The 20,478-nt window shown below is 51.7% G+C and overlaps 1 protein-coding gene across 3 annotated transcripts in view; it reads left to right on the plus strand.

Moving 5' to 3' along the window:
• The window catches only part of OTOF (otoferlin), an 82,411-nt gene that overhangs the window by 27,590 nt on the left and 34,343 nt on the right, over positions 1-20,478 (plus strand). For 2 of the 3 annotated variants that reach the window (XM_074153965.1, XM_074153967.1), the window contains exons 6-8: positions 15,618-15,691; positions 18,641-18,767; positions 19,216-19,270. In XM_074153965.1, coding sequence (XP_074010066.1) covers positions 15,618-15,691; positions 18,641-18,767; positions 19,216-19,270 — 256 coding nt within the window. Of the gene's footprint in view, positions 1-9,730; positions 9,761-15,328; positions 15,344-15,617; positions 15,692-18,640; positions 18,768-19,215; positions 19,271-20,478 lie in introns of all 3 variants that reach the window. The other variant, XM_074153966.1, reaches the window with a different exon arrangement.

The following is a 20,478-nucleotide window of genomic DNA, read 5'->3' on the forward strand; positions in this document are numbered from 1 at the left end:
AGCTGGAGAGATGAAGCAAAAGCACCATTTTATAGAGGCAGCGGGGCTGTTGTGGAGGTTAAATACACTTGTGCCACCCACAAATGGTACCCTGGCACCCATCCTTGCTCTGCGCTTCCCCCGCAGGTCAGCAGCTCTCAGCAGGTGGGAGAGCGGTTCCCAGTGGTCGCAGTTTGGTGAAAGTCCCTTCATATTTGGCTTCGGTTTCTCCTCAAAAAAAAAAAAAAAAAAAATCGCTTTGTGCACAGGGCTTCCACTGAGCGAGGCCATCGGGACCAGCGCTGCCCAGAGAACCATTGTAGCCCCTTCCCCTTGCTTGCCAGCCCCAGCTCACAGGAGCAGGGTGGGCAGCTCTGCGCTGTAGGGAGTGTAGCACACAACTGCTTTAAAGGAGGAGCGGGAGGAGCATCCCTTGGCAGACATGCCAAAAAAAGCAAGGGATGCTGGTCCCACCATCCCAAACTTATGTTTCCTTGTGGGCATTTGTACCAAAACTGTTTTTACCTGCTGCTTTCGTCCCAGGGAGCTTCCCCCCCCCTCTAGTCTGGAGTCATGTCCCACAGCAGGTCATTTTGAGCGCAGGCTTGGCTGTGTCTTGCTGCCCTGCCCTCACCTCTGCCAGCCCCACGGCCCATGGTCATTAATGTCACCACCACCTACTGTTATGATTCCCCAGGAGGGAAAGGGCTGATGTTTTCCATGTCACACCCCCACAGCAGGATGGAAGAGGACGAGATGTATTACCACAGTGAAGATGAACTTCTGGGAGAGGGGGATACCCTTAGCCAGGGATCCCTCAACACGAGGTAGGGAGCCGGTCAGCACCCACTGGTGCTGGTGGCAGTGGGGTTTGCAGTGCTGTGTTGCTCCTGCTGTGTCCCCGGGGATGTCTCACAGGCATTGACCCTGGATTCCCATCTCTTGGCTGCAGGAGAGCTGGTGGGGAGAAGTGATGGAGCAGCTGGAAAAGCATCTTTGGAAAGGATGCTCAGGAGGGGTGGTGGGATGGAGAAAGGGCCTTGGGGTGAGACTGCAGCTGGGGAAATGCCTCGCCTTGGAGGTCCCCTTCCTTCTCCAGGTCCCACCACACATCAGGGACAGCTTTCCCCAGACCCAGAGATCAGCTGTGTCCAGTGCATGGGGAAGAGCTCCAGTTGGTGTGCATGAGGATCTGATTCCTGTTTGCAGTGGCTTTTCTTGCAGTGCGGTGCTGTCAGTTGTCCCCCACCATGTGCCAGGAAGAGTCTGGGGAGGAGCTGCAAAAATGAGAAGTTCAGGTAAAACCCAGGGACCAATCCAATATCTCTGAGAGCAGCTCAGCCAAAGGAAGGAGCATTCTGGGGGGGGGGTCTCCTCAACTCATGTGGGTCCAGTGATGGCAGAAAGTACATGAGGGTGGTTGGTCCTACACACAGCTCTTCTAGGGAGCTTGTTTCTTTTAGTACCTCTCCATGCAGCCTGTCACTGAGTGCCTCAAGCTTATAGAATCATAGAATTGCCCAGGTTGGAAGAGACCTTTCAGATAATTGAGTCCAACCATCAACCCAACACTGACAAACTCACCACTGACCCATGTCCCTCAGCACCACGTCTGCCCGGCTTTTAAATCCCTCCAGGGACGGTGACTCCACCGCTGCCCTGGGCAGCCTCTTCCAAGGCTTGATAACCTTTTCAGTGAAGAAATTTCTCCTAATATCCGTCCTAAACCTCCCCTGGCACAACTTGAGATCCTTTTCTCTTGTCTCATCACCTGTTCCTTGGGAGAAGAGACCGACCCCCACCTCTCTACAACCTCCTTTCAAGTGGTTGTAGAGAGCAAAGCTTGTAGAGAGCAAGCTTCCCACCATCGTGGGAATTTGTGGCCACCTCTGTACTGGTAAACACCTCTGGCAAGTGTCATTAATTAGACAGTGCCAGGCCAAGCACCTGAAGTGCCCATAACATTGATAAATCATTAGGACAGTTTCTGGGAAGGTTTGGGCTACCTAGCACCGTGACCCGAGCCATCCCCAGGCAGAGTCAGGAGGTACAGCAGCCACGGGCCAGTCCCAAAGGGCAGATCAGGAGTTGCCCATCCAAACCCTTTCTTTGTATGGGAAACATCAACATGGGTTTGGCTTCAAAGGCAGGGAGCGTTCCTTTGAACTTTTAATTTCCATAGCGTAGAGGTACATGGCTGTAGAACATGTCCAGTGAGCAGGACTCTCCAGAAGCATGTCTGTTCCTGCTGTGGATGGATCTGGGATGTCTGGGTGCCTGGAGATGAAGGGACAGTTGTGGTGTGCTGACAAGGCTGCTGGATGCCTGGGAGTCCCCCAAAAGCCACTCGGGCCAAGCGCAGAGTAGGAGCCGTCAGGCCATGCGTTAGATGGGGCAATGTCTTCAGCTTCCCGTGGGTACCACTGCTCTGTGCCACACCAACCTTTGGACCTGGCCAAACCAAGGAAGCCAAGTTCAAAGCCAAGTCACTCTCCCACTTTACCTTCAAGGGTTGGGTCGGGTTCAGGGTGAGCTGCTCATTGTTTTGGCACAGAACAGCCAAAAATCAGATTTCTGCAAGGCGGCAGTGAGACATGCTGTAGGGATAAGGAGAGAGGAACCTCAGGTCTGACTGGGAGGGGGTTCATCTCTCATCCCTGGAGATGCTTAAGTACAAGCTGGATGCACATCTGAGGAAGGGTTTGGGGTGACCTGATTCCCCTTGGGGAAGACGTTGGAGTTGAAATCTTCTTGGCAGCCCCTTTGCCTGTAATTCTGTGTGTCTCCACAGTCTGTTTCCAGCCTCTGCATCCCCCTGGGGGGGCTTTGAATCCGAATGAAGGCAGTGGAAAGATCTCCCTGAATTTCCACAGGCTTTCTGTCAGTGTTGTCTCCCTCACAAAGCTGTTTACCTCCTCCCCTGGCTCATTAGGGACATTATTTTGTTATTCAGCTGATTCCCTTTCCTGAGGGGATGCAGAAGGGAGGGGGGAAACAAACAGACCTTGAAATGGGAAAAGCAGCAGCAGCAGCAAGAAGGAATGTATAAATAGCGCTGGGCTTGCCAAGCTCTTCTCAGCCTTTTGCTTGCAGCCTAATAGAGGTGTTGAATCCCCCCCGAGGGTGCCGTGCAGGTTGTTGGCAGGATGGGGCCTGAGTTTGCAAGCTGTGATGTTTGTTTGTATTATGTTGGCCTCGTGTCCCCGCTGGGGGGGGGGGGGGGGGGGGGGAGCTGGTGGGCTTTGGGATAGCTAAAGCCTGGCTTGATGCCCACTGCTCACACACAGCGCTGCAATCAGCCAGGATGGGGCGAGGGCAGGATTTTCCAAGGGAAAAAACAGCTGGTAATTCATCTTACCTCCTTCCAGCAGACACAGCACTGACCCAACACAGGTTTTTTTCCAGCCAAAGCAGCTTTTCTCTTTGAGCAAATTCACCCCAAGCAGAAGGGAGGAGGGGAAGAAGGAGGTCAGGGTGGAGGGGACCAGTTCCCTGAAGCTTAGCTGACCAAATAGCCACAGAAAACCAGTCTGGGTCATGCATGGACCCTTCAGGTGCAGCTAGGAGTGGCATGAATTGAGTTAAGCTTGGATGGATCCAGCCAGTGTTGGGTGGTTGTGGGTTCTCATGCATGGAGTGGTTTGCTGTGATGGTATGTTCTGAAGTTCTTCCCGTACTTCAAAATGCTAACGCAATGGAAGAGCTCTCCATCTTCATATCACTGTGGGTTTTTTTTTTCCTCTCTCTCTGTAAATGCCCCAGCCTTGGAGACGATGCAGAAGAAGAGCAGCACATTAGGTAAATACCCACACCAGCCCTGCTCAGATGGTGGCCCTGAAAGCCAGCCTCTGCAGTGCTGAGGCACGTTCAAAGTCTTGCTCTCCAGAGACAACTTCCAGGCTTAAAAACTCAAAACTTGGAGGCTCAGATCTGTTAAGTCAAGACTTATGTGTTTCACCAGGGTTCATGGGCTAGGAACCTGCTGACCCTACACAGCATCCATATGATGAAGCAAACCAGGGCACTGCGGACGGCACCTTCCCATCTGCCAGGTCGTTAGGATGGTCCCTGGCATGGCTTTGGCTCAGTGTAGGTCTGGGATGTCACAGGGACTATGATATAATAGACCAGGGACCACCTCCAACAGTCTGTGGAGAGAAGGGACTTTACCTGTACAGACACAAGCTGTGTCATGATCAAAGAATGAACCTCAGTCCATTTATTTACCAATATAGACGTACCCTTAGATTTGCTCTGTGGCCAGAAAGAGAGATGAGCACTTCCAGGAGTGGTTCAGAGAGAGCAGAGACCCCACCAGCCTGCCAAAATTTGGGTGGGATAAGGCCATGCATGTCATGGCTCCTGACCACCCTGAAACTGAGACCCCAGGAAGCACCACCTGATAGCTGTTGACCTTGAAATATTCATGGGCAGGACAGAGCTCTGCAGCCAAAAGCAATCTGGTCACGGTGAATTATTGATGGTGTCTTTTCTTGTGCGTGCCCAATGGATCCAAGGTACGTCTGACTGGGTTCAACCCTCTGCCTGCCACTAATTAGCCCCTGGATCACTTGCTCCAAAGCTGGGGTCATTGCCAAGCACTGGAGTTGAACTTGGTGATGAAAATATCCATAGCAGGACGGTGGGAGAGGGAGGACTCCCTTCTTCTGTCAGGCCTGGGCACTTTGATGGTCATCCTGGGCTGGTCAATGGTGCAAACACATTTGCTTGGCACTATTGCTTCTCATGGAGGCTTTCCAGAGCTGCTGTGTCTATGGAGAGGTAGAAATGAGGTAGTGCAGTGAGGTGCATCCCAGCACCATCCTGCATGGCCCTAGGAAGCTCAGCAAGGCTCTTGCCATCATCCCGATCTTCCCAGGTTGCCCCTATAGTCAAAGGAAGGAGGAATCTCCCAAGGGTTGTTTGCCCACATAGGATCTGACTCAGTCTTTAGACGTGTCCGTCTCCATCCTTGGCTCTTGTGGAAGACTGCTGTGGGCAGTTCACAACCTCCCCATCCAAGTAGATAAGGAAGGTTCAAAATTGCTAATTCAAGTGTGGCATTTGGGCACACATCTTAGGGATGTCACATACCGGACCATTGCCTCCATCAGCATAACCAGGCAAGTCCAAAGTCTTTTCCATCTTGAGCAAAGAAAAGTTAAATGATTTCCCAAAGAGATCTCCCCTGTCAGGTTTCCCCCATCCTTTTTGCAACCTTTCCAATGTGCCATTAAATTTGTGGGAAAAAATGCATGCTGAGGACCCTGAAAAGCAATAAAAGGGCTAGGAAAAGGTGTTCAAAGCTGAGTGCTGCGGTGAGTCCTAAGGCAGAGCCTCCAAGAGCCTGAGATATTTCCTGGAAGCCGTTAGGACCTAGATTGACCCCAAACTGTTCCAGTGTAGATCTTCCCCATCTAGCAACAGCAATGGATGGTGCTGGCTGTCCCAGGGTGGTGATGGCTCTTGTGCCCCGTGCCAGAAGTGCAGCTCCTGTCACCAGCTGGGGACAGTGTGAGCTGAGAACCCCAGGCTGGGTGCACACAGCTGAAATTACCGCCCCATCAGCTGCCTTGGAGCACCCAGTGGTGGGGAACTGTGGCTTGGACACACCACCACCCCTCCTGGGAAGGGATGTCCTGGCACTCACCAGGTTCCCTCGCTGCTGGTGGGATGCTTCAAGAAGCCTGACCCTGTTTTTTTTTTTCTCTCTTTCCCTTTGGTGCCTCACTCAGGATTAAGTTTAACGATGGATACAAGTCAGTAGCAAGGTACCAAAATGTCATGACTGGTGGGATCTTGGCGTTTTCTGCGGGGGGTGGTTGCTCTCATCCCAGCCCATCCCGGTCACCCCACATCCCATGAATATGTGACTGTCCAGGCATAAATACACCAAAGATCTGGAATACAGACCAATCTGGTTTAAGCTCCAAATCATCCTTAATTCAAATTAATTTTGAAATCTTGAGCCAGGAGAGCAGAGTATGTGATGAAGCCAATGCTTCATGCACCAGCATCACAACACTGCACCTCAGCAAGTGCAGGACAGCACACACCAGTGCTCTGAAGCTGGGGTTGAAGCCTGCAAGGGAGGAAGAGCTGGAGAGTAGCACATGGGAGGAAGAGCTGTTTGGTAGCATGAGCCCTGTGCTCCGGGAACTTTCTGTGGGACCCAGCCCCACCTGCAGAACTTCTGCACACCACATTAAAAAGGAGAGGCAGGTCCTGTGGTCCCTCTACAGCCAAATCCCACATAATATGACGATGGTCACCCTGTCTGTAGCGCTGGTGGTCTCCCAAAAGCACCATGAATAAGAAAACATCTGTATAAATAAATTTGTCTGGCATGGGTGAGTCTAGGACAATGGTCCCAGCCCCAACCCATCCCTGTAAGTCTGTTTTTCATTGCTGCTGCTCAATGTCTGGGGGGAGGTGGAGAGGATGCAGAAGAAACCTGCAGAAGGGAGCTGGTGCGCCACTGGCAAGCAGGACCTGGGTGGTGGCAAAGAGCTGTGGGACAATGTCTCCTCAGTACGTCGCCACATAGTGCCGGCCAGGGCCAGGGTGAGACCTTGCCCTCTGGTGTGCATTGAATGAATCTTCCCAGCATCAGCGCAGGATGATCCTTCACAGGGGTGGTGGCAGCCATTAGCCGCAGCCCCTGTCCTGGCCAGCTCCCATGGGCCATGGGGGGGTTATGTCTGTTTGGATGGGTTTGTTTCTTCCTCACGTTCATCCTCCTGGTTGCGTCTCTTCCAAACAGCGAAGACCCTGAAGATCCCAGGTACTGGGCATGGAACCCCCATTTTGCTCAAGCCCTTTGGGCATGCTGTGTGCGTGCATGTGACATGCGTAGTGGTGTACTGATCCCTGCATGGCATTTGGACCCAGGGAAAGGTCCTAACAGCTTCCTGCCCTCTTCTTAATGGGGGGCAGAGCTTTCTTGTATTCACCCCATTCCCTCCTCCCCAAAGGGCTTCTTTGTGTTTGGTTTGTTCTCTCCTATGCCCAGCAAGGACACAGTTCCTTCTACTCAGAGGCTTTGAGGATAATATTTGCCTGTCTGCCCATCCATCCATCCACCCACCCATCCATTCATCCCAATGCAGTTCTCACCAATATGTCCATCTGTCCATCAGTCCATCTCAGTACAATCCTATCCATCCATCTCATTGCATTTCTTTCCATCCATCACTGCAATTCTCACCATCCATCCATCCATCCTTCCTTCCTTCCATCCATCCATCCATCCATCCATCCATCCATCCATCCATCTTCCCATCCATCCTACCATGATACCATCTGTCCCTCCATCCTGAAGCAACACTCTTTTTCTGTTGGTTGTTCTCTTGTTTGTTCATACACTCTCTCTTCTCCCTGCTCATTCCAGCCACCACCAGTCCTGTTGCTATCTCTGTACCTGGTTCCCCGGATGCCAGTGGGTTAGGAAGCCCCGTTGCAACACACTCTCCCCCTGGGATGCTTGGGAATTGGCTTTGGTTGACTGGTGCATGCTGCTGAGGGGGTTTTGGAGGGGAGAAGGCGGGCAGGGGTCTTCATCACCGCAGCAGGATGAATCACACCTGAACGAACTGCTCTTTGTGATTGCAGAGCTAAGGCTAAGGGGAAAGAGAAAAGACACCTCGTGCTGCCATTCAGGTACCCTGATTCCCTCCATCCCTGCCTGTGTCCGGGCTCGCTCTCCAGCTCCAGCTTCCATCCCTTGGCAGCAGTGCTACGGCCTCCCCCCGAAACAGCTGCAGGGCAGGACCATAAGGTCCTCTGTGCCAGAAAGAGTGTTCAAGACCAAGTTGCTTGAAGGCATAAAATGAGAGTTCTCCAGTGGTGCCACTAATGGGAAATCTGTGCCCTTTTCAGGCCCCCAAAGCCCAAACCGTGGCTGTCTGGAGTCACAGAGGCAACTTTTGCAGTGGGGGCTGGCATGGAAGGGACAAGGAGGGGAGGGATAAAGAGTAATGTGGTGTTAGCTGCTCCACCAGACCCTTGGAGAGGGACCTCTGGGCATCTCATGTAGTGCAATCACCTCATTCATCCAGGCGATAATGATCTGAGTGCCCAGGACCATGCATTGCTGCATCCAGGAGCCGGGAGAGCAGGGAGATGCAGGAGGAGGGGGACACTCAGAGCACGAGGGCAGCCACAGCTATGTCTATGTCCTTGCATCCCTCATCCACGCCACATTGACAGCAGGGAAACGAACAGGGAAGGGATGCAGGCTCAGGCATCCACCCGAGGATGCTGGTCCCCATCCCGGCATCACCCCGCAGCAGTGTGTCGCTCGGGGAGATGCAGGTGCTGGTCCCTACAAGGATGTTAAGGGCTTCTGTGTTCAGATCCAGCCAAACCAGCTGTGCTCGGGGTGAGGTGGTGATTTGCAGGGAGCTGGGACCACATCCACCAGATGCAGGAGAAAGCACGGAGTGATTTAAATCCTCTTCTGGCACTGGGCAGGGGCACCAGAGCAGCTTTTACAATGCAGATGAACCCGCTGAGCTGCTGGCGTTGGTGTTTGCTAGCTCCCGTGAGGAGCTCAGCTGGTGAGGAAAGGATTTCTGCTGGTTTGCTTGGAGAGCAAGTGTCTGTGCGGGGAGAGAGCAGGGCTGCTCGCTTCAGAAAGCAGCTTCTGGATGGGTTTCCTTGGCTGTTTTCCAGCCCAGGCTCACTCCAAGCTGGTCCCTGCCCATGCTGGGCTAGATGGGAGGACCCTGCTTTTCCCACACTCCCACCCAGTGCAGGGTCCCACCCACTGGAGCTGGTCTTCTGGACTTCACCTCTCTAAAATCCCATCCAGTAACACATCACACAAAAACGTTGGGTTTTTTCTGGGTGGTTTCCCAGCAGCTCAGCACAGAGGGAGCTGGAGCTTCAGGCTCTGAGGCCACGCTCCGGCCCCGTGTCCCCAGCACAGACATATGGCCATGGGCTGAAGTGGAGTAACGAGCTGTAATTAATAACCAGCCCTCCTAATTACTCTCTAGAGCTGGTTAATTGCTTTCTCCTCCCCACTTTGCTGATGCACAATGAGGGAAATTAGCCAGGGAAGAAAGAGTGACTGGGGAGGAAAACAAGGAGGCAGGACCCAAATAGAGAAGTGTGGGAGCCACCAGAGAGGGAAAACAGATTTGAAAAGCCAGAAAGCAGGGATGGAGAAGTTTGCACAGCCAAACAGGGAGGTGAGGAGTCGGTGTTTCCTGCATAGTGTCAGGGCAGGAGGAGGCAGAGTCAGCCTGGGCAGGGATGAGGACCCCCTGATCCAGCCCATCTCCTCCAGCTGAGCCCTCTCTGGAAGCAGGACATGAATCCAGCTTTGTGGGAGGGTAAGGAGGACCGAGAAGCAGCCTTGTCTCCTGTCCCGGCAGCATCCCTGGTCTGTGCACACACAGCTGTACTTATTTTGCTGGCCCCATGCACACATCCAGTGAATGCTCATCACCTCCAGCTCCTCACGCAGGGACCTGTGGTTCCCCTAAGCTCCTCTAGCCTAGCAGAGGGTCATGCAGAGATGTTATCCACCTAAATTACAGATGCGGGCAGGACAGGGGTGTTTGGGGTCAGCCCTGTTGAGGAAGGTTGCCCATGCCCACAGCCTGGGGATGGGATGCTTGGAGCTCTCCTGAGGAGCAGGGAAGCTCCAAGGGAAGAGAAGCCTCTTCTGGTGTTATGGTCTGGTTTGAAGCACACTGAAGCTTATTTGCCTTTTTTTCCCTTGATGTGCGGCCACCGGCTCCAGCAAAGGCAAAGAGAAGATGAAGGAGCACAAGTAGGTTTGATCTCCTTGCTCCTTCTCCTGCTTCTCACTTCCAGCTTTCCTTCCTCGCTCATGTTCTGGCTGATCCCGCACATGGTGTCCTCCCCCTTTCTCTAAGTTTGTCAGCTCTGGAGGAGCTTAGGTCTCTTGGATGGGTGGCCTGAGGTCTCAGACCCTGCAGGGAATATTTATCTACAGCAAAAGCCAAATGTAAAAGACAGGTTTGGAGTGGTCCCTGGACAGCCTGGCCAGGGCTCAGGGCAGGAGAGGGTCTGGACACAGGTCATCAGCACAGGGCTGGGCAAATGGGACTTAGCACCAGCTTCACAGCGCTTGTGCCCATGGGCCATCCGTGCAGACAAGTTTCTTCAGGTCCTGCCTTCCTTTTATCCCCAGCTGCTTGCACTGGTACCAGACCAGAGTGTCCCAGCTCTCTGGCTAAGCAGATCTGCTGAAATTTAAGCTTGAGTCTCTTGCAAGCACAGGCTCATCTCCTGCTCTCCAGGGGATGATCCCTGCAGCCACCGCAGGGCACTTCCCAATCAGGGAGGCCTCTTCTGGCTCATATTTATCCCCAGCTGCATCTGAAGGACCAGTTTATGGCAGTATCTTACTGATGGACCCTCCTGATGAGCAGTGTAAAGCAAGGAGGTGGAGATGAGGTGGGGAAAGGAGAGAAATGCCTTCAAGCAGTCAGCAAGGAGGGGGCAGACTCAAGAAAAAGTGGGAAGAGATCTCCTTGCACCAAACAGCCTGGTCCTTGCTGGCTCCCCTCCCCAGTTTGGCTGTGCTGGGAAGAGGCAGGCTGGATCTGAGGATTGGGGGTCTTCCCTGGGCTTGAGGGGGTGACTCTATGGGGCTGGCAGTGGGGTCTGTCCTCAGTGCAGGTGGGAGAACTGGCAGTCTTGTTAGCTCGAGAGCGATGGAGGCAGCACCCCCCCTGACGGGCATAATTCCTGCAAAGAAACGAGCCATGGAAACTCTGTTCCCTGCTCCCAAGTCCCCAGTAAAAAGCAATGATTAAAATGTCCTTTTTGGCCATGAATAATTAACCGGTAATCTGCAACCTTATCTTTAACTAGAAGCTGGTCAGGGAGAGACTGCTTCCGCTGCCCTGCCTGTGCTTCAAAAACTGCCTTTCCCTCCATGCTCCCCTCCTGGAGAGCCACTCGGGAGAAACTCTAAAGGACAAACCCAAGTGCTTCTGGGAGGATTTGTGCTCCACCATCAACCATTCATCTGCTCAACCCCATATTAGACACTGGAAAATCCAAGGGGGGAGCACTGTGGGAGGCTGGGTGGATACTCTGGTGTCTAATAGAGGTTGAAGCTTGCTTGGAGGCTTGTCCCTACTTGGGAACAGAGTGTAGGTGTTCAGTTCTTCACCCTCAAACTTACAAGACCCCAAGTCTTGACCCTGCTGCCCATCTGGGTTGCAATGTTTGGAGGGGAGGGGGCAGCAGCATCCTCTCCGGTGTCTCAGTTCTTTGGGAAACCAGGCTAAACCCAGGCTTAGGCAAAGTGGGGGGGCTCTTGGTGCCACCGCCCAGCCTGTGTCGGCATCTCAGGTTCACGGGTCCTCATGTAATATTCATCTGGGGACGGTGTCAGCTCTCCACCAGCGCCGGCTTCCCATCTGTGCCGTCGGATGCCCGGCAGGAGCAGCAGAAGGGTTGGCACTACCTTTGTTTAACACTGCAAAGACCTTGCTGTGCCCGGAGAGGAGCTTGGCTGGTGTCCCCATCCCTACTCGGTCCCCACCTGCACGTGGGGCACCAGGATGGCCACCCCACACTAGACGTGCCACTGGCCACTCTCCTGTCTCAGCTGCTCTTCCAGCATCTCCTCCTTGGGGATACCAAGTCCTGGATGGCCAGCGGGTGAAGGTAGTACCCCTGAGGGATGGGAAGGGAAGGGGGGGGTGTATGGGATGTGTCAGTCCTCTTCTGGCTTGGAAAAGGTGACAGATGGGGCTTGGGAAGGGGCTAGGGGTCGAGGGTGAGCCACTGGCATCTGCCTCTGAAGCATCTGGGTTGGCTCCTTCCGCATCCTTCTCTTGCTTCTTCCCTTCTCCTCAGCACATATCAAGTATGCTGAAACTAAGACACACCAAAATCCACTTTCCTTCCTTTTTTTCCCTTTTTTTCCCCCTTCTTTTTTTTTCCCCCTTCTTTTTTTTTCCCCCTTCTTTTTTTTTCCCCCTTCTTTTTTTTCCCCCTTCTTTTTTTTTCCCCCTTCTTTTTTTTCCCCCTTCTTTTTTTTCCCCCTTCTTTTTTTTCCCCCTTCTTTTTTTTCCCCCTTCTTTTTTTTCCCCCTTCTTTTTTTTCCCCCTTCTTTTTTTTCCCCCTTCTTTTTTTTCCCCTTCTTTTTTTTCCCCTTCTTTTTTCCCCTTCTTTTTTCCCCTTCTTTTTTTTCCCTTCTTTTTTTTCCCTTCTTTTTTTTCCCTTCTTTTTTTTCCCTTCTTTTTTTTCCCTTCTTTTTTTTTCCTACTTTTTTTTTTCCCTACTTTTTTTTTCCCTACTTTTTTTTTCCCTACTTTTTTTTTCCCTACTTTTTTTTTCCCTACTTTTTTTTTCCCTACTTTTTTTTTTCCCTACTTTTTTTTTCCCTACTTTTTTTCCCTACTTTTTTTTTTCCCCACTTTTTTTTTTTCCCCTTCTTTTTTTTTCCTCCTTTTTTCCTTTTCTCAGTGACCTCCAAACTCCATTGTTCCCTGGATATTTATCTCCCTGGGACTCCAGTTCACTGCAATAATACCAGTAAGGGCAGTGGTGAAGGAAGGAGGCAGTACCAGATGTGGTAACTGGGGCTGGGAAGAGCAGCAGGGAGGTGTGGCCGGGGTGTGGGCATGGGGACAGCCCCTCAAGTTTTATGTCACTGAGGGACCTTGTGCCCTCTGGACTCTGCTTTCTGAACCAGCTCCGGCTGAGGCTCATCTCATGGAAGTGGTAGAGGCTGTGGGGCTGTTTCCCATTTCTGGGACCTTTTCTGCAGTAAATCTGCCTTTGGGGACACACGAGAAGCTCCTGCCAGCCTCTCCATGCCAGGGATGTCGCCAGCGCCTTCTCTGAGGCTCAGCTGGCAGCGAGAAGTCATCACACCAGGAGGAGATGGGGATGGGGGTGACACCAGCTCCCAAGTGCATCCCCCTGGAAGGAGCTGGGTTAGGCTGGTGCTTCTAGGACAGGTCTTGGTGCATGTTCCTTGGACCAGGTGCTTAATCCCAGTCTTGGCCCAAAACCAGCTTCATGTTTTTATTGATTGGGACATCAGATGCTGTGCTACCCAGGAGTCACCGTGTCCTCACTGCCCATGTGAGGACCTTGTTATTTTGGGTCCTGGTAGAGGACCCAAAGTGTCCTCTAGTGTCCCCAAAGAGCCTCCCGGTGTCTTCCCTGGAGAGTCCTACTGGCTCCATCACCAGTTGCTCTCCTGCTTTGATTTACTTCCCAAGGAACCTCAGAAACTCCCAGCACAGATACAGTGATTTTATTGCTAACCATCTACAAGCCAATTGCCCACCTGCCAACTCTGGGGCTGGTGGGGCTTTTTTTTCCTACATTTTAAATGAATTAATTGGAAAGAAGGGAATGTAATGTAACAGTCCCTGGAGGTGTGCTGTCTTCTGGAGGGGCTGTGAGTCAGCTGGATTTCGCACACTCAGCGGTGGAGAGTGGTCTCAGAGCAGAGTTTCACAGTCTGAGCTGTTATTACAACATTTGCTCATGAAAAAAAAAAGAGTTTGCAAATAGCTTAAAAGTGTTACTTCCTCCCATAGCACCTCAAGGCAAATGTTCCCTGGCAGGACTGCAGGTACGGAAACACAGCCCTCATCTTTCTTCCTTCTGTCCATTGAGAAACTGCCCTTTCACTGAGGATCCCATGAATTAATCACAGCTCCCAGAGACTGCCTTGAGGCCCGAGCATTGCTTTAGTCCCAATTAAACCTCGGCTGTAAATAAATTCCTGTATCTTATGCTGGCCTTCTGCCCTGATCGAATTTCCCCCTCCCTTGGTGAATACATTATCCTCCTATTCTCTTTAATTTTCTTCTCATTTGCTCTGGCTCCATGAGCAGCCCATAAACTTCCACTTGTTATTTAAGACAACAAAAGCATCGGGCTGGCTGCAATGCCAGAATTTCTCTGGTGTGCAAAAAAATCCAAAGGTGCAACTTCATCCTTTGGCCCCGGCCAGAGGTGATCAAAGCTGAGACTGGGGGATCCTGCAGTTTTGATGTTGTCACTGGGCTCATGGGCAGCACATCCCAATCCTGCTGCGTCCAGGGCTGGTGCTGAGCCCCGGATCCCCTGCCCTGGCAGGCAGCTTGGAGGTGAGGTTCAGGCTTGGAGGTGTGGTCCAGGTGTGAAGGTGAAGTCCAGGCTTGGAGGTGTGGTCCAGGCTTGGAGCTGAGGCCCATGCTGGAAGCAGGGTCCAGGCATGAAGTTGAGGTCCATGCTGGAGGTAGGGACCAGGCTTGGAGTTGAGGTCCAGGTGTGAAGGTGCAGTCCAGGCTGGAGGTGCGGTTCCCTGGCGCTTCCAAGCTGGCCCAAGAACATGTCCTTCAAGCCTGCAAGGTTTCTGCAAAGAGCAATGCTTACAGATAATTGGAATTTTCCAGTAAAAAAAAGTCCCCTTCAGCTTTACCACCTTCTGCTTTCAGGACAGTCACAGGCCATTGCCTTCAAGTCTCTCTACAGCTCTTTAACACTAGAACAGGGTTATCGCATGGTCTAACTTGTGCTTCTTGCTGGTGTCAGTTCTGCAGATACTATGGAAGTTTTTTCCTACGGAGGGTTTTGGCTGAGTCTTCAGGCTAAAACTCTGTGTTACATCCAGACTCCATAATTTTCACCAGGATGACTCAGAACCTCTCTCCTCTTTGCAACAGCAATGTGGACTTACCTCCAAATAAGAGGGAATGGCCTCCTGAAAATATCTGCAAGGCCTTACTGTCCTTAACAACCTCTGCCCATTTGCAGGATATGCATTTGAGAGCACTCCCGACTGTGGGGCAGAAATCCTCTCATTTACCAAAGGCTGTACTTGTGTGTATTTGCTGTACGTGAAAATAACAAACACAGGAATCCAGACTGTCCATGCTCTTGTGGTTGGGTGGGCTGATTTCTGAGCTGTAGTGATGGTCCTAGCCCTGCTGAAGCACTTGGAGCTAGAAGATTTACTGCTCAAAACTACCTTGAATTGATGGATATTTTTAGAAAGCAACTGGCAAGCCATTCTCAAACCACTATTTTATCAACCGATCCAGCCCAAACTGCCCTGAGAGGACTTGACCCCAGCCTAAGTTGCAGATGGGGAGCTAAGACCGACCTGGTACTGGTGGTTGCCGCGCTGGAAGAGGAAAAATCGCATTGCTGCAGTGGGCTGCTTGAAAAAACTTAGGATTTTCACATTTTCTGCTGATCTAGGTGAAGAGGTTATCGTTTTTTCACAGCAAGGTGGTGGGGGAGGCGGTCGGATGTTTTAATTTTTAGTAAATGGTTTTAGGTGACTGGGGAGCAACTACAGGAACAGGTCAGGAGGGATGAGACATCTGTGCACGGCAAGGGCCAGCAGAAGAGATGGGACCCATGAGTCAGGGGGAAGAGTTGGTTGTGTTTTCTCCCAAGTTGAGGCATCCCCCGAGACAAAGGAAACGAGACACAAGACTAAAAGGCAGTGCTTTTAGCTGCGACCTTGACTCTGCCCTGTTTGCAGCAGCCTATGCTTGGTCTTTCCGCTGGTGTTTCCTCTCTTGCTTTTCAGCTGTGAAAGGCTCCTCCTCTTCTCACCCCCAAGTCCCAGAAAACAGTATTAAAATGTAGTAATTAGTATTTGTGGTTTTTTTTTTCTTCCTCTCCTCTTCCAGAGCCGGGAAAGGAGTTTTTTCAGCCATGAAGCTTGGCAAGACGCGTCCATCAAAGGATGACCATCGGAAACAAGGTATGTCATTCCAGATAGGAGGTTGTTCCCTTCTCCAGTGCTCCTCTTTGGGTGTCCTCTACATCCCAGGAAAGCACATGAGAGACCCCATAGACTCATAGAATGGTTTGGGTGGGAAGGGACCTTAAAGACCATCCAGTGCCAACCCCTGCCCTGTGCAGGGACACCTCCCACCACACCAGCTTGCTCCAAGCCCCCTCCAACCTGGCCTTGAACCCCTCCAGGGATGGGGCAGCCACAGCTTCTCTGGGCAACCTAGGCCAGGCTCTCACCACCCTCACAGCAAAGAATTTCTTCCCCACATCTCATCTCAATCTCCCTTCTTTCAGTTTATAACCGTTCCCTCTTGTCCTACTGCTACAGGACTTGCTAAAAAAATCTGTCCCCAAAGTGGCTCATGTTGGGCACAGCCAGTCAGTAACTTGTGGATTAGACGAGGAGTGTTGGGTGCTCAGGAGGAGAGCTGGAGAGAGGGGCTCCATGGGGAAATGGGGAGTAGGAACTGATGGAAGGGAGTTTCCTCCTGAAAGCTTGGCCAGATATCACCCACCTTGTGGTGACACCTGAGCATCATGCAGGCACCTTCCAGCTTATTTGGCCAGGTTGGATGGGTCTTTAAGCAACCTGGTCTAGTGGGGGGTGTCCCTGCCCGTGGCAGGGGGGTTGGAACTGGATGATTTTTAAGGTCCCTTCCAACCTAAACCATTCTATGATTTTTAGGGATGATTTCCAAATGTGACAATGGAAAGCCGGGTTTAGCCCTTACTGGGTGCAGGCTGCAGCAGCAGCACCACCAAAGGAAGGGCTCAGCTGCTGCAGGCGCTGAAATCAGATGCCTTTCTGGAAACACACGGGGAGGGTCAGTCGTCGGAAATTCGTCCTTGTTTCCATTCAGACCAAAGGATTGGATTTCAACAGCAAAGAAATGGGGGAATGTTTGCAGGCAAGGACAAAGCGTTGCTTTAGAGAGTGTGTCCAGGGAAATCTCCACTGATTTTCAGCCAGGTTTGAAGATGGGAAAAGGGGAATTTGCCCTGGGACATGAATGTGGGTAGAGGCATTGGCAGCCTGGGGGAAGGCGTGGTGTTGGAACCTGGGTGGTCTCCCTCTCTCCCCAGTGCCTGGACGTTCATCCCATGGTTCAAGCTTCATGTGAGGCCATGGGGAAAGGAGGTGGGATGCAAAGGCAGGAGCAGGATGTGCTGGCAGGTAGTAGAGGGCCTTCAAAGATGGAGATTTACCTGGCAACCACTGGAAACTGTGGTGACACAGCCACTTTATTGCATGGTGTGGTCAGTGCCACACAGCCATGGGGCTCCCTCTTCCACCTTCCCCCTCTTTCCCTGCACTCCCTGGCAGCTGATATGAACATGGCAATTGCTTCTTCCAGTTTCAACTGGAAATGTTCAAGGCCAGGCTGGACGGGGCTTTGAGCAACCTGGTCTAGTGGGAGGTGTCCCTGCCCAGGGCAGGGGGATAGCACTGGATGATCTTCAAGGTCCCTTCCAACCCAAACCATTCTATGATTCTTCCCCAGCTATCCACGTACCTCTGGCTTTCAGACATCCTCCTCTCAGCCTCGGTGCTGTCTCGGTTGTGGATCCTGCCCTTGATGTGGCCAGCTGGTGGTGGGATGGGGTGGGTGGTTGGCATCCTCCCATCAGACTACACGCTGCAGTGCTCATCAAGCTTCCCCAGGGTCAAGTGTTGACTTGCAAGCAAGGGAGGTGCTAGCACAAGGTGTGAGATTGCAACAGCCTTTTCCCAGAGCTTCCCAGGAGGGGCACTACCTGTTGGCCAAGCCAGCATCCCTCTTGTACCATGGGATGGTCTCCTTTAAGCCATCCCATGCAGACTGCTAGTCCTGCTCAGGTCAAACAGACCCACTGAGTCACTGAAAACCAAGCTGGGAGGGTGTTGGTCTCTCTGCCCACCCCCATGATGGTCCTTAGGTCCTGCTTAGGTCCTTCCCTGTTGCTGTGGCTCTGACTCAATCTTGAAAACTCCCAGTGGAGTTGAGGAAACCCTTTCCCCACCCAACCTGCAGCAGTGTGTCTCTCCACCCTGCTGGAAAGCTTTTCCTAACATCCAGCCTTCATCTCCCTCACTTCAGCTGAAGCCCATATTACCTCAGAAAAACAGGCCAGAATATAATTAAAAACCCAATTTCTGGTCTCCTGGAGCATGCCGACCTCCTGGAGCAAGCTACGAGCTTGCCTGGGTTAGTAAAGAGGCAGGGAACTTGTTTCCCAGGAGCACTATGGGTGGATTTGGTGCTACCCCCTGTGCCACCAGAGCAAACCAGTGACCCAACAGTTACACTAGTGGTTTTGGCCCAATATTTTAAAAAAAACATTGCCACTTAGTGGTCATTTCTTGACCAGAGCAAAGGCGGGAGGGGCAGGCAGGACACACACATGGATTGTGCACAAGAAAGGAGAATCTCAGCAGCTTCTTCCAATAGAAATGCAGACCGGTGGACAAGGCAGCTATGTCTCAGTACCCATGGGATCTGGGGGTCTTGACTCTCCCTGCAGCAGTTTTTCTTCTTGGGAAATGACCCCTTTCTCCTACTTTTTCTCTCTACCCGAAAGCTAGATGGTTGGTTGTCTTTGCAACTGCTCTTCTGGCACTTAGAGCTGCAACGCTTGCCCAAATGCTCTTTCAACCCTTGAAGTCTGGGATGTTTGTTATTTTTCCATTTTCTTTTTTGCCCTCACAAAGCGATACGCCGGCAAACTGCCCAGGCGGGATAACATGTCACAGGAGGCAATACCTCTCTTTTTTAATCCCTTTTTAGACCACGTTGTCTGTGACCCGACCTGGTGACTATTGTTCTTTCTATTATCAGGGTGAGGTTGATAGGATGTATTGGTTACCTTTCTCTTTGCCTTTAATTATTCACCAAGTGGAAACAATAAAAGACATTCTTTTGTCTCCTTTATGCAGATGAACCCGCTGTTTTGGAAGCAGAAGACCTGGACCGAAAAGCCATGAGACAGGCATGTGGCCTGGAGCCAGACACCATCTCCTTGGCCTCCGTCACAGCTGTCACCACCAATGTCTCAAATAAAAGGTGAGGTCCAGGCGTGAGCTTGTCCAAGCCAGGAGGTGAGGACACGCTGGCAGACACCCCACAGCCTGGTGTCCCCTGAGGTGGGATATGTTGGAAATCACACTGCCCCACACAGCCAGTGGGTTTTTTTGGCAATACCTGACCTGGTTTGAAGAGCACCAACGTTCAGTGGTGTTTCACAGCCCCCACGGTTTATGTTCCTCAGATTCCAAGAGGGCAGGAGCTTCGAGGGGTGACCCTGAAAATCGTAGAATGGTTAGAGTTGGAAGGCACCTTAAAGCTCATCCAGTTCCAACTCACTGCCATGGGTAGGGACACCTCCTACTAGACCAGGTTGCTCAGAGCCCCATCCAACCTGGTCTTGAACACTTGAAATGCTCTTCAATGGCTCTTGCTTGCAGCAAGTCCATATGTGGTTTGACTGAGGGTTTCTTCTGCCTCTCCAAAGGTCCAAACCTGACATCAAAATGGAGCCAAGTGCTGGGAGGCCGATGGATTACCAGGTAGGTGACAACTCTGTGTCCCCAACCTCGGCTCATGGAGGTGACAACTCAGGGGGTGGAGGGACCCTTTTGCAGGGAACAAGTTCATGATGGATTTCAATGCCCTGCAGTCACGAAGAATGACTTCCCAAAAGCTGGCATTTAAATAGTCGAGCAATTAACTCAAGATTAATAATTAAGGTTTTGCTCTCCATCACATGAAGCTCAGAAAGCCTGAATTAACTTGTGATTGAAACAGGCTGTCTCCAACACATTTCATAGAATCAGAGAATGGCTTGGGTGGGAAGGGACTTTAAAGATCATCCAGTGCCATGCCCTGCCATGAGCAAGGACACCTCCCACCAGACCACGTTGCTCCAAGCCCCTTCCAACCTGGCCTTGAACCCCTCCAGGGATGGGGCAGCCACAGCTTCTCTGGGCAACCTGGGCCAGGCTCTCACCACCCTCACAGCAAAGAACTTCTTCCCCACATCTCATCTCAATCTCCCCTCTTTCAGTGTCAAACCCTTCCCCCTCATCCTACCCAAGAGTTTTCAATGTGCTGGTTAGTGTTCAAAGTTGGTGAGCCCTGGCTGGCCGTAGGCTGCTCACTGGATTTCCTCGAACAGGCTGGTACATGGCTTCTGTTCAGCGATGCTCCGTTCCTGCCACTTTATCTAGAGCTGGAAGAACCGCACATTTAGCTTCCCAAGGCTCAGATGGTCCCTGCTGCTCCCTTTTCTTTTATTAGTTGGTGCCAGCGTGATTCATAAATTGGCTCCTCTTCCCATGTTCACCAAGTCGTGCTGATTCAGCAGCAATTCAGCTTTATGTCCTCACCTCTCAGCACAGCAACACGTTCCTGGGGATATCTCAGAACAATACAAATAATGATTTTTGTTAGAGGTTTATTGCAGAACATTTGCAGCGCCCACTGCAGCCTGAATTTGTGAGGCTTATAGGGAATGAGCGTGCTTGGTTCAGGAGGGGGGAACATAAAGAACATCAAGAGAAGGGGGAAGGCGCAAAACAAATTGCAACCAAGAGGAACACAGAGCCCTCAGAGGCTCTGCTGTCCTTTACCACCTGCCTTTTAGGAGCAATAGAATAGAATAGAACATTTTAGTAGGAAGGGACCTACAATGATCACCTAGTCCAACCCTTTGTACTTTCTAGCAGAAGTGAGTGAAGCCAGATAGGGTCTCACCAACCGAGCTCTGGTCCCCCAG

Source organism: Numenius arquata, chromosome 9, assembly GCF_964106895.1.
Source record: "Numenius arquata chromosome 9, bNumArq3.hap1.1, whole genome shotgun sequence".
Classification (NCBI taxonomy): Eukaryota; Metazoa; Chordata; class Aves; order Charadriiformes; family Scolopacidae; genus Numenius; species Numenius arquata.